The sequence below is a fragment of the Olea europaea genome, chromosome 18 (assembly GCF_002742605.1).
Source record: "Olea europaea var. sylvestris chromosome 18, O_europaea_v1, whole genome shotgun sequence".
NCBI classification, from domain to species: domain Eukaryota; kingdom Viridiplantae; phylum Streptophyta; class Magnoliopsida; order Lamiales; family Oleaceae; genus Olea; species Olea europaea.
In genome coordinates, this window is record NC_036254.1 from 12,754,598 (window position 1) to 12,767,361 (window position 12,764).

Here is a 12,764-nt window from a genome sequence, read left to right on the forward strand (position 1 = left end):
TCGCTCGTGGCTCGGTTCGAAAAAACCTTGGGTCAGCTCGAGCTTGAGTCAGCCAGGGTAGGCTCGTATAAAAAAATTAAAGAAGATGTAGGTGGTGACAAGCTGCATGTGTTCTATTAATAAAAAAATAAACAAAAATGTGGCCTAGTTTTGCTCGATAAGGCCTGAATCGAAAGCTTGAGTCGAGACTAGATTTCTTAGCCAAGCTTTTAGCTCGAGCCCCAAAAAAAGCCTGTACCATTTTACTCGAGCTTGAGCCTCGAGTTTCAATTAGGCTCGTTGACATCCCTAATTGTGGTGTTGGTAATTGGTGTGTGCAGATTTATTTATGGTAATCCTCTGTAATCAAGTACGTATTTATTGTGATCGAGTGTGAGTAAATCTATCTTCATTATGACCGGCTACAACCAAATTATGGTTTGCTAAAACAATTAGTTACAGATAACGTAGGTATAGCCATAAGCAATAAATTTGGTCACACATAGCACAATTTGTTGCAAATCTCACCAATTACAATGCAACACTATTGTCACTACATAGTACCCAAAATGTTGTCTCCACCACCACCCCCACCATCACCATCACCATCACCATCACCATGAAATAGATCAACTCCAATACACTTTTATCACCTACAATGCACCACCAACACCACACATTTATTTTCTATATACAGTGCTACCTCACCACTACCACCACCTACAAATTTATTTGTCTGTAACTGTTTATAGAGAGCTTTTGTAGAGAATATTTTTAATTTTTGGAGTTTTCTATCGTGAGGTAAGGTGGGGTCGGGTCCGTTCAGGGTGGCGGTACGGAGAGATTTGAATTTCTGGAGATTTTTGGGGTAGGTAAGGGGTGGCGTGGCATGGGGTAGAGATAACATTATCAGTATATCAATTGATATAGAGAGAATATATTATATTATAATTATATATTTAATAATTTGATTTATCACTTGATTTATAAAAGTTTTTAGGGAGGTTGTTAGTTGTGTGAGATGTTGTTCTTATTGTGTAATAGTGATGTATTGTTTCCTTAAATTTTCAAATACTGCAAATATCACCCATAACCTAAAGTTTATAAGGCTAAAATAGTCAATTTAGAAGCACATTCGGCCCAAACCATCATGGGCCTCTTTTTCGGAAATTTTCGTACCTACAAAATAAATATTCAAGATTTACTATGTGATTTTTATAATCCAATTATTACTTTGAGATGTGGTTAATATTTTGGAAAAATACTATATACCCAATTTAGACTTCATATATTTTTTTGTAGGTGAAATTAATTTTAATTACCCTCGTATTAAGTTGGTCATTTATTAAGATATACATAATTTGCAAAAACATATATATTCATATGCCATCTATTATTATTTATAAAATTTTGGTAAGTGACATATTTGGTAGCACATATATAGCTCACAATTGATTATTCAATATGAGTGAGGTGATTTACATTTTGTTTTTATTTTTTACTATATTTTTAACATTATACTTGAATAAAATTATTGATAAAGTGATACTAATTCTTGAAATGATATCAAATACTAGGTACTATCAAGGCTTCTTGGGAAGCCTGTTTAGTAGGGTTGGGCAAATCTCCTGTACCGAATAGACTGACCCCGACCCGAACCCGAACCCGAACCCGAACCCGAACCCGAACCCGATGGTTCTTATCAAATTAAATACCCGAACGGGTATCTGAATTGAGAACCGAAGGGTACGGTTCGGTTCTCGGTTCTAAACCAAGAACCGAAGAACCGAATAAGAACCGAATCTTTCTATTTTTTTTTATATTGAATAAATCAAATTATTTTAATTTTAATTTTTTCTAAACAAATTAATAATTTCTAAATCCAAATTTTTGGTCCAATAATTTGTTTCATTTCTAATTTTTTAATTTTTGGCCAAATTACCCATTTTATTGTCTCATTTCTTATTCTAATAAGATCCAACCCACTAAATAACCCTAAACACCTACACGAAAGTGCATAACGTTGTCTCGACTCTCGTAGCCTCGCTGACATTCCAAAACCTATACAATCGTCGACTGACGCTGTGATTTCCGCCAATCGAAATTTTGAACGTATCGATCATTTTAACAAGGTAGTCTACTAGTCTCTGACGTTTCAAAATCATTGAACGTGTCATTAGTTGTATTTATATAATGTTATTACAAATGTTAAAAAATTTAATTATAGTACAGAACCGAATCGAACGGAACCGAACCCGAACGATTCCATAATTATATTTGGACCCGACGGTTCCATTTACTAAATACCTGAAATTTTTGGTTCGGTTCGGTTCTCTTTAGAATTGAATCGAACCGACCCACGCTCACACCTACTGTTTAGCGTCCTCTCTAAAGCTCTTCATTTCATGAAACTATGACTTCTGATGATTTTTTTAATTATTTAAAATTTAATTAATTTTTAAAATATGTATTGTAAGCCATCATGGCAGTAATTAGTTTTTGAATTGAAATAAAAATAGATTTTGGAGTTTTCAATCTTGTAAATTCTCGATTTTTAATATTTAAAAACAACGAGATCAAAAACAACACCAAATTCTATGTATTTGTGTGGGATGAATTCCTAAGTTTTTGGTATTCTAAGGAGTTAACTAAAATTAAAAGGTGATCGTGTTGTGGTATTTCTTTTAAATCAACCGAATTTCTATAGTGTATTCGTTTATCTTTTCTACTTATTTACTTATATAAATTGGTATCAGAGCGAGCTTCTTTAATATTAGAGATGAATTAGCGTTCGTGGAATTCAATGCTAGAAGTTCAATTTTGGGACGAAACACTTTTTGCCCTTTTAAATTTGGATGCGGATGATAAAAGGTTATATTAATGGTCCACCTATTTTTGCATTGAGATGGAGAAGTGTATCAATGAAGAAAGCATTTGAGTTAAATCTTGCAAGCAAGTCCAAAAAAAAAAAAAATTGATGTTATATTTGAGCTGATCCAATAATGGATATAAGCTTTCGCATCCTCAATTCAAATTTGAGATTTGTTGGTGAGCATTTAAAAGTATCGATTAAGTTAATTATTGGTATAAGAATGTATTTACAAAGGTTGTGTTTCTAACGGGTTAATCAAATGAGATACTCTATCGTTATGAAGAATTGTATGAAGAACACATAGCAAGGTTCGAGACAAATTTTCGTCGATTGAAGGAGAATGATGAAAATTGATTTTTTAATTATCTTTTAGATAATATTTCTTTATGAATTTGAATTTCGTTTATTTCGAATTAATTCTGAATATTATAGTTTTTAATTTTTGTCAATATCTTTTAGTTTTAGTAATTATATAGATTCTAATTATTTCTTTAAATATTTTAATCTCTTAAATTCTCAATATTTGATATTTAGAATTATTGAGTCCAAATTTCTGTATTCTTCCGCGAATAAAAGTGTTTTGATGCTTATATTTATTTTATTTTTAGGAATTAACAGAAATCATTGTAACTTTGATATTGTGTACGTTTATAATTTCTATCCCTTTCGCCTTGCATCAATGCGGGATCTTTGGGCTTGAGAGGCAAGGCCGTGTCGGCCATGATGGCAGCGGATTTAGCGAGGTTGAAGGCAGTAGACGATGCCTGGGGTGAATATGATAATGCCCAGTTGGAGTAGGACATCTGTCCCCATTGTTTGAAGAATTGAGTTTCTGGGTATCACAAATGTTTTGCAACTTTTAGAGTTAGGATAGGGTCCATATTACGGCCGTGAATCTGGCCCAGCCAAAGAACAAAGTGGTGGCTGCACTCCATTTGTACACTTACTTCGTTCTACGAACCGTTATTGATCCTGACCTTCGAGAACTATGTAGCGATTTTTAGCACCGGTCTATGTTACGATACAAGGATGTTGACTCATTATTTCATAGGACAAGTCAAAATTTTGTTTTGGAATAAGTTGTGCACTGTAGCAATACTTGACACCAGTTTACGTGACAATGGGATTCAGACGCACGATAAGCACCATTATTATTATATATCATTATTCTTATGTTGTGGTGGATACCTACTTTCTGATTTCTGTAATGAAATTTTCCATAGTTTAATGCACACAGTAATTCAGACCATGGTTCTTTCAGAGTCATGAAAATATCAAAAATATCAGAATCAAGCTACAAAAAAGCAAACATAGTATAATGGCTATTTTTCATATTTTTGTTTTGTAATACATCCGTTCTTTTGTCTGCATCTAATTTGTGTTTGCCCCTTCATGCTTGATAAAGCAAAACTTGAAAGAAAACATGAAAACTCTGTGAAATCTCGAGTCTTTCTTCATCCTTACTAATGGCAAAAGATAATTCTGCTGCTGGTTTCATCTTTAAAAGCCCACACAGCAGAAAGCAGACTACTTCAAAGCTTCTTTATATACAGAAAAAACACTGCACCAATCCTTATATGAGAAAGATCACTCCATGACTAGTTCCATATGACGATTTAGGTCCTTGAGATATGTTGTAGCAGTATAATCGTCCAAGTCACACGCATCTACCATCAAAGCTCTTCCTCCCATGGATTTTTGTTTCATGTCTACTGGTTCATTCTCGCCTCCCAATATCTGAACGACCTGAAGATAAGGGCGTTTTCCCGTGTTTAAAGTTTCTTGGCTTCTAATAGATAGAAAGGAATACGAGACAGAGATAATGAAGTCGTACCTTCTTCATATTGGGACGCATGTTGGGCAAGTGATGAAGGCATGTTGAAGCTGCAAAAATGGAACGCTTCATTTCGATAACATTGTAATTGTTTCCTAATTTAGGATCTGTCAATTCTTTGACGTTGTTCTTCTCCAGAAGCGGTTTTGCCTATGCACGAAGGTTGCAAAACTTTAGAGACATGTTTGGTATGTCGTGTTCAATCTTCTGTCACTGTAATAAGAAGAGTAGATGAAATCATACCCACATTACGAGGCTTTGTCTACATGAATCAACTGCACGACGACCTGTTATGAGCTCCAATAGCAAAACCCCAAAGGCAAATACGTCAGTCTTTTCGTGAACCATTCCATGCATGAAATATTCCGGAGCCATATATCTGACACCAATTAACAAATCAGAAGAAGAATTAGGCCAAAAATTAGGATACATTCTGGGAATCAAACTTCGTTTGATGAGAAGCAAATGAAAGATTTTCATAAAAATTCTCCTAGAATTGGCAAATGAAGTTGCTCTGCTGACCCAAAAGTGCCTTCAATGGGGGAAACCACATGATGAGCCCATTTTTGTGGAAGCCATTTTGCTAGTCCAAAATCAGATATCTGCACAACATACAAAATACAGGGTTTCATCCATTTCTGATTACCCGATGAATAACGAAAATTATACATGTATCCTATTCTTTTTTCTCCTAGGATAACCCGATAAAAGAACCTGGGCTTCATAATCTTCAGAGAGTAAGATGTTTGAGGCCGTTATGTCTCTGTGAATTATGCGCCTTTGGCAGTCATAATGAAGATACTGCAATCCTTCAGCAACCCCGACAGCCACCTTATACCTTATTTTCCATTCTAGACTCACCTCAGAACCTGTGATACCGAATTTTCCCTTCATCAGTCGAAATAACATGGGATTTATATTGTTTGACACCGTAAAGCATTTTTAGTCTGAATCCACAGTTGAGCAACATGGTAAATTCCAGGTCCTTATGCACTTAAAAGGTGTTATTAAATCCACATTCTTATAATGATTTTTCATAGATTCCAAATTCAAACTTGAGTTTGAATCTGTATATTAAAATGCCCTGCATTGGTATGATCCATTCTAAATATGATAATCCAACGGCTAAGTTAAGAATTTGAAAGAATAAGTGAAGGATCTGGTAAAAGAATACCACCATGCAGTACTGTGGCAAGGCTGCCATGTGGAGAAAATTGAAGGACAAGGTGCAAATCATTATCGGCACTGAAACCGATTAATCTAGCAGCGTTCGGATGGTCAATATGAGCTATGATCCCAAGCTCGGACAAAAAGTCCCCGACTCTGTCCTCGTCGTTCTTCTTTTTCTTCGTTATCTTCTTCACTGCTACAATTTGACCATCAGATAAGCACCCTTTGTACACTTCTGCATGTCCTCCTTTCCCAAGCAACTTATCTATCAAGATTTAATGTAATAAGTTCAGTCAGCAATTAGTAGAATAATCCTGATAGTTAATTATAATTTATTTTGTCTGTACAAAACAAGACAACAGTGTCCATTTGAACAACTGGCTAACACAGGAAACAAATTGAAGGGTGACTCTTGTTCTGTACTTAATATTACAAACCACATGCAAGTTAAAATTGAAGCCTAATAATTGAAAAAAATAGCAATAAAATAAATTAGAACTCTTTGATACTGACTGCTTCTCAATTATTCTTGAGGTGCAGTACTTAGGGCAATCAAGGACCATGTCTTTATAATCCCCAACTACTGAAACCTGACAGTGTTTTGATCATGACATTACTACGGATTCATTAAACATTTGATCTTAAAAGAAAGTATTCAACATAAACTCTCTCGCATTGCCACTATCCCGGTTAGAGTAGACTTAGCAATGAGTTATATGGAGTGGCAAAAAGGTGGTCGACACCAAATTTAATATGAACAACATCGAACTAACACATTTTGACACCTTTATCCGGCAATGTATGTTTCATTGAGTTCCATATGACAGACAAAGAAAATTCACTGTGAGAAATGGAATTTTTTTAACTTAGTGGGGAATAGGTCTAGTGACTACTTTCTGCTGCAGTAGCTAGAAGATCCCTTAATGTTTATCTGCAATGATAGAATAGTCAAATAATTCGTGCCCACCTAATTTTTTAATATCTTTCACTAGACAGATTGGTGCTTACATAGAAGAAGTTGAGTTATCTTTCCAAGAACAGAATGCTTGTTAGATTCTCCAATATAATAACTATACTTAACTTTTTTTTTTTTTTAATAATATTGTTTAATGCTATTCAGTTATCCCTATCAAACGTGAAATTAAAATATAGTATAAAAAGTCATCTTCTATTGTTTCGTTTCATTTTAGCTACGTTTACTAAAAAAATACCGAAAAGCCCATAAATGATAATATTAATCGGGCATGTTAGGCTTAACTTAAAAGTTAGTTTTCCCCCCTGAACAATATCAGGAGTGGTATGCATAAAAAGTTGGATCATCCTATCCACTTCTTCCTCCTGGTGATGTCCCACTCCAGTCAAAAAGTTTTTGTTGGCCAGAAAAAAAGAGGGCTAGGAAAAGCCCTTTTATTAAAAAAAAGTTGAACCTCAATTTTGAAGACCCTAACGTCCCGTCCCTAGAGTTTTGTGAGGGAGGTAAATCGCGGAATGTGATCCAACAGGCCAGAAAACAAGAGCTGCATGTACACTGCGCCTACAAAAAGTCAAATATTATGTCTCAGGAATCAAACCCCTACACTGCGACTTCTAGCAAGACATGAGATAACCTCACTCCCGTCCTTTGCACCACTGGGCTATGCCTCGGGGGCGGAGAAGCCCTTTTATTGTTTAACAGTGAGGTTGTTGATAACTTGATATCCAACCATAAAAACTTAATGAAATTAATTACAGATGTGACATTGAGACTCAACCTAGCCAGGAGATATATGGACAAGGGTTTTGCGGTCGGCCTCCCTGTTTTTCTAACAAAACCTATGCACAAAGAGCCGTGCTACAATTTGATAGAAAATTTGACAGATGAAAAAAGAATCCACATGTCAAAGTATCTGTCAAACTAACGGCACAGAGCAAAGCCGATGGACAAAACCAAATACCGCAACATGAGAACTGCGACACCAGTCCAGACAACCTTGAAAATTTCATGAAGTGGGATTTGTGCATCAGGGATTTAAAAGAGAGTAAATTTTTCGTCCCCATGCATTTATTCAGTTTTGGTATTTGAATTTGAAATTTATTGACTGCCATATAGGTGTAGACAGGTGAAATCCAATCAAATAGACACGAGATTTTATTTCTATTATGCAATAACTTGGGAGGTTGAATTTCAAGAATTCAATATATTACCACTGTAACACCACAAATAAGATGAAGTTCAATGAAAAGACAAAAACAGAGCATAGCCTTAAAGAAAACAGAGCAAGTAGTAGAAGATATAAAATCAGAACAATTCCATGTGTGTATATGTGTTTGAGCTTGTTTATGTGCACTGAAATAATCTTAATTACTTACCAGGACTAAAATTATCAGTAGCTTGTTTAAGTTCATCATAGGTAAAATTCCTCCAAGAAGGCTTAGGGACTACAACATCTCCACAATTAATGGTGTCTTCTGTACTACGATTCCTCCCCAACTTTCCTCTCAAACTCTTCTTCGAAAAGTCATATCCACCCAACAATGGAATTGTTGTCAATCTCCTCACTGAAGTCCTTTTCTTTATCTGACCCAACAAATTTTTCCATTGTAAACCATAGCCTAATTCCCCAGAAATTCCTCTTTGCAAAAACGATTTTTCGCTACAGAAACTGCTGGTTCTTTCCAGGCTGCTGCTCCTGCTGCTATGATCTGAATCCGAACCTGATATGGGTATCTCCAAAACTCCCCTTGGAGACGATTGCTCTTCCTCCATTTCTTCTTCCTTTTTCTCGGTTTCTGTGCCTTGCTCTTCATTTTTCACATTTTCTAATGATTCTGAGTCAGAATTTTTTTCGTCTTGTTTTACAAGAAGATTGCTTTCTTCCTCCATTTCTTCAATTTTCTGGTTTTCCAGAACAGTTTTGCCTGCAAAAATAATCAATCTTATAAAAAAAGAAAAAAAAAGTTCTAGAAGGAAGATTATCTATGAGAGTAAAACATATAATCTCACGGTACCTTCCATGGTTATGATTTCAATAGTTTCAAAAAGCACCCAACAAAAAGATTTCAAAAAACAGATAAAAAGATATATAATTTACAGAAAAGTTGTGACATGAACATTCTGAAATTCACATCTCTCCCTTCCCAGCAGGAACAGAGAAGAGAGAGACAAAGAGACAGGAAGGAGGAGAGGAGGGGAGGGGTGTTTAAAATGGTATATCTTCCGAAGGTTGATATTCGAGGGAAAACCAGCTTTGTGGTGATTGGAATATATCCTATATTTATACACTAACCTTAATTCTGCAATAATTTCATTTTCAATTATGTTAACGTTACAAGATCAAAATCTTGACCGTTGATTATTTAATTCGTGATTGATGGCGCAACCAACGCTTGCACGGGTACAGAAGAGGGCAATAACGAACCAAACTGAAGGGTGTGATTTTAGGGCATTTTCAAGGGTAGTTTAGTACTTTTGATGGAAATTTTATTTTAAGTAAAATAATGCCTCGTGTAATGAGAGATTTTTTGGGAATTGTTAAGGCCCTGTTCTCTTTACCGTTTTCGGGTCGTTTTCTGTTTTCGATTTTTCAAAACGGTGAAAACGTGTTCTCTTTCCCGTTTTCGAAAACGAAAAAAATTTGTGAAGAAAACACAAAACGACTTTTTTGTCGTTTTGGGCGTTTTCAGTGTAAAACTTGAAAAAATTGAAAACGCGGGAAACACTTTTTTTTTTTTTTTTTTTTTTTTTTTAAGGGGGGGGGGGGGTTTTCAAAAATTTTAAAAAAAAAATTAAAAATTAAATTTTTTTTTTTTTTTTTTGAGTTTAAAAAAAAATAAAAATTAAAAAAAAAAAAAATTTTTTTGAGGAGATAGTGTGGTGATTCTCAAAATTTCAAAAAAAAAAAATAAAAATTAATTTTTTTTTTTTTTTTTTTGGTGTTTTGAGATGGTGTTATGGTGATTCTCAAAATTTAAAAAAAAAATTATTTTTTTTTTGTTTTGAGAAACTAACAAAAAGAACGCATTTTCAAGAATTTCAAAACAAAAACTCAAAATACAAAACTCAAAATGAATTCAAAACTCAAAACACAAAACTGAAACACAAAGAGAACACCCCCTAAAGTGCTGAGAGACCTTCCTTCACAACTTTACTTAAAAGATTTTATTTTATTTGTAAATATTTACCTAAAATTTTCTTTCTTATTTAAAGGTAAAGTAATTCCTTTTTTTTTATTCAGTAATTTGCTGACACCCCATTCTTAAATGAAATGATTTTAGACTATAGTAAAAGTAAGAAATGAATTTGTTAATGTTCATTATTTATGAATTTATGTGTGTGTACGAAGTCATGAAAGATTAATGGAGTAAGATAAAGTGTGTGTACGAAGTCATGAAAGATTAATGGAGTAAGATAAAATATATAAGTGTTGAGATTATATCAAGTAGATGTCATTAATATATGTGTTGAGATTATGTACAGTAGCAAATTTTCACCCTAAAAATCAATTTTTGATCGTTATTATTACTATTTAAGCAATCATTTTTTACTTCTTCTCTCACGGGTAGAACCCACTTTTCTCTTCAACGGTAAAAAAATTAATTCTCAAAATCATTATCGAACAAGCTCTATATCAAGTAAATAAGTTTTTAGCTAAAAATCATATTATCAGTATATTAGGATAAAAGTTGATGTAATTTGTAATTGAAAACTTGATGCAATTTGTGGTCCCGTGAAATATGTTATTGAAAAATAATTTAAGAAAAATTGTGTTTTAGAAAATGAGTGCCGAACATGGGCTAAAAATAAGCAAATGTTATGTTGAAATTATTATTTGACTTAAACTAAATAATTTTTTTTTGGTAACTTTAATGTTTGATAAAATTGAGGAAAATTAGTATTTAGAGTACTTTGGGAAAATAGATTAGGTGCGGTTCTGTTTTTTGTAGAAGAGCTTTTCGAAGAAGATATTTTAGATTAGCTTTCGTTAAAAGCTCTTCTGATCAGACAAAATGTTTCCAAAAAATATCTAAACATATTCAAAAGTATCCTTTTAATTTTAGAAATAACTCTTGACTTTCAAAAAATTCCTACTAAATGAGCTCTAAGTATTGTGTTTAATTTTTTGTACTTTAACAAGTCATTCCAAAATATCTAAATTAAACCCCTATTATTGTTTAAAACTCTTTTTTTTTTTTTAAATTCATTTTCAATCATACATTTTAATATATATATATTTTGCACATGAATCCATTATTTTTCCATACTTTTTAATCACATAGTCTAAAATAATCACTTTTTATAAAATTTATTATAAAAAATATATATCAAACGAATCTACATGTTTCTTGAATAGTGACCATCCTCATCATGTCCACATGATTATGTGTATTTTACTATATATTTGATTATCCCATAATCTAGTTGTGTATGCTTGCATTCGAGGGCATATGATTTTTGATGTTACTTAGATATAAATATCTCAATATTATCATTATAAACAAATAAATATATAATTTGATAAAATAATCAATCAAAAACTCAAGAGTACGTCACTCTTCTTTCATGTGAGAACCCAACTTACCTCGAGATATCTTTATGTGTTAAAACAATAAGTTACAACATTATAGTAGGCCAAAAAAGTGACTGTGTCTCCAGTTAAAGTTGATATCGACAGAAAATTTTTAGTAATTCTTAAAAATGCATGAAATGTTACAATAATAAGTGTCCTGTTATTACGGTTACAATTTTGCTTTTGAATATTTATTGACCATCTATGAGTAATCTATGGCATTAGTTTCCGGCAATCACCATCGGGTATGACTATAAATAGATACGAGTTTACCCAATTCCGTGACTTTCTATCATGTTTATTAAATTAAGATTCAAAGGTAAATTTTGTATTGATAAGATTGAATTTTCAAATAAAAAATATTATTATTGTACCATTGCTAGTGTTTACAATTTTATACACTAAATTATTATTATTATTATTATTATTATTTTGTGTCGAAACTAGGAAGATGAATAATCCCTCCTAGAATTATTATAAATACTTATAATTTAGCAATAGATTATATATATATATATATATATATATATATATATGTGTGTGTGTGTGTGTACGCGAGGAAAATTAAAAGTATCTTAATTTTATAAGTTAATGAACTTCAAACATTATTTCTCAACAACACTTGTTTTGACTTTGTTAATTAGAAACTATCTATTAAAATATTTTTGTAGGAGATGGTAAAGATAGATATTCTGAAGTCGCTAAGGGATTAATATATTTGTTGGATATTGGTTAAATAAATCGAGAATTGAAAATAGATTAAAGTTCGTATCGACTTCGACCAAATATTTAAAAGCTCGACTCAATTCGTTTAGGCAAAATTGTTTGCCACTTCGCCGCTTCGGGGCGCACAAACGGGGATCGACCTGCCCGGTCAGGTCGCGGGGGTCGAGGGGGCAGCGCCCCTCATGGGGGGTCGGGGGCAACGCCCCCGAAAGAGAATTTTGATTTCTCTGCATGTATTGAAGGGTATATTTGGCATTTCGAAAACCAACATCGGATGAATGAGAAATTACGAAAAAGGCATCAACCATTAGTGAATAGACACCTTTTCATAAAGGTGCATTGTTTGGAAAGGGTGCATGGTTTGGCCTCAACCGTTTCGTCCACACCCTTTCATGGTCTATAAATAGGACCCTTTTGGTGTCCTATTCCACACAGTTTGATATGCAAAAACGTCTCTCATCCTCTCTTCTATCCAAAATCAAAATCATTTCATTTATTTTGATTTTCTTTCATTTCATCTTTGGAGTACATAATCCTACGTTTGGTTCGTTGTACTTGTGTTTTGGAGTGCTACAAACACAAGTGTAGTCGTTGTATCTTGGGAGTCGATTGTCGAAATCCGTAGGCACCGTTGCGG

The 12,764-nt window shown here is 33.4% G+C and overlaps 1 protein-coding gene across 2 annotated transcripts; it reads right to left on the reverse strand.

Annotated features, from left to right (window-relative positions):
* Positions 1–4,091: 4,091 nt before the first annotated feature.
* Positions 4,092–9,092, reverse strand: LOC111367498 (receptor-like cytosolic serine/threonine-protein kinase RBK1). Of its 2 annotated transcripts, none has more exons than XM_022988408.1 (8): positions 8,844–9,092; positions 8,205–8,753; positions 5,863–6,120; positions 5,400–5,554; positions 5,208–5,287; positions 4,929–5,064; positions 4,686–4,835; positions 4,092–4,597 (listed from the first exon to the last, which is right to left on the reverse strand). In XM_022988408.1, the coding sequence occupies exons 1-8, from the start codon at positions 8,848–8,850 to the stop codon at positions 4,439–4,441; spliced, it is 1,494 nt and encodes a 497-aa protein (XP_022844176.1). In that variant the 5' UTR covers positions 8,851–9,092; the 3' UTR covers positions 4,092–4,438. The 2 variants fall into 2 exon arrangements, with proteins under 2 accessions (XP_022844176.1, XP_022844175.1); XM_022988407.1 differs by having other exon boundaries at positions 5,860–6,120.
* Positions 9,093–12,764: the final 3,672 nt, after the last annotated feature.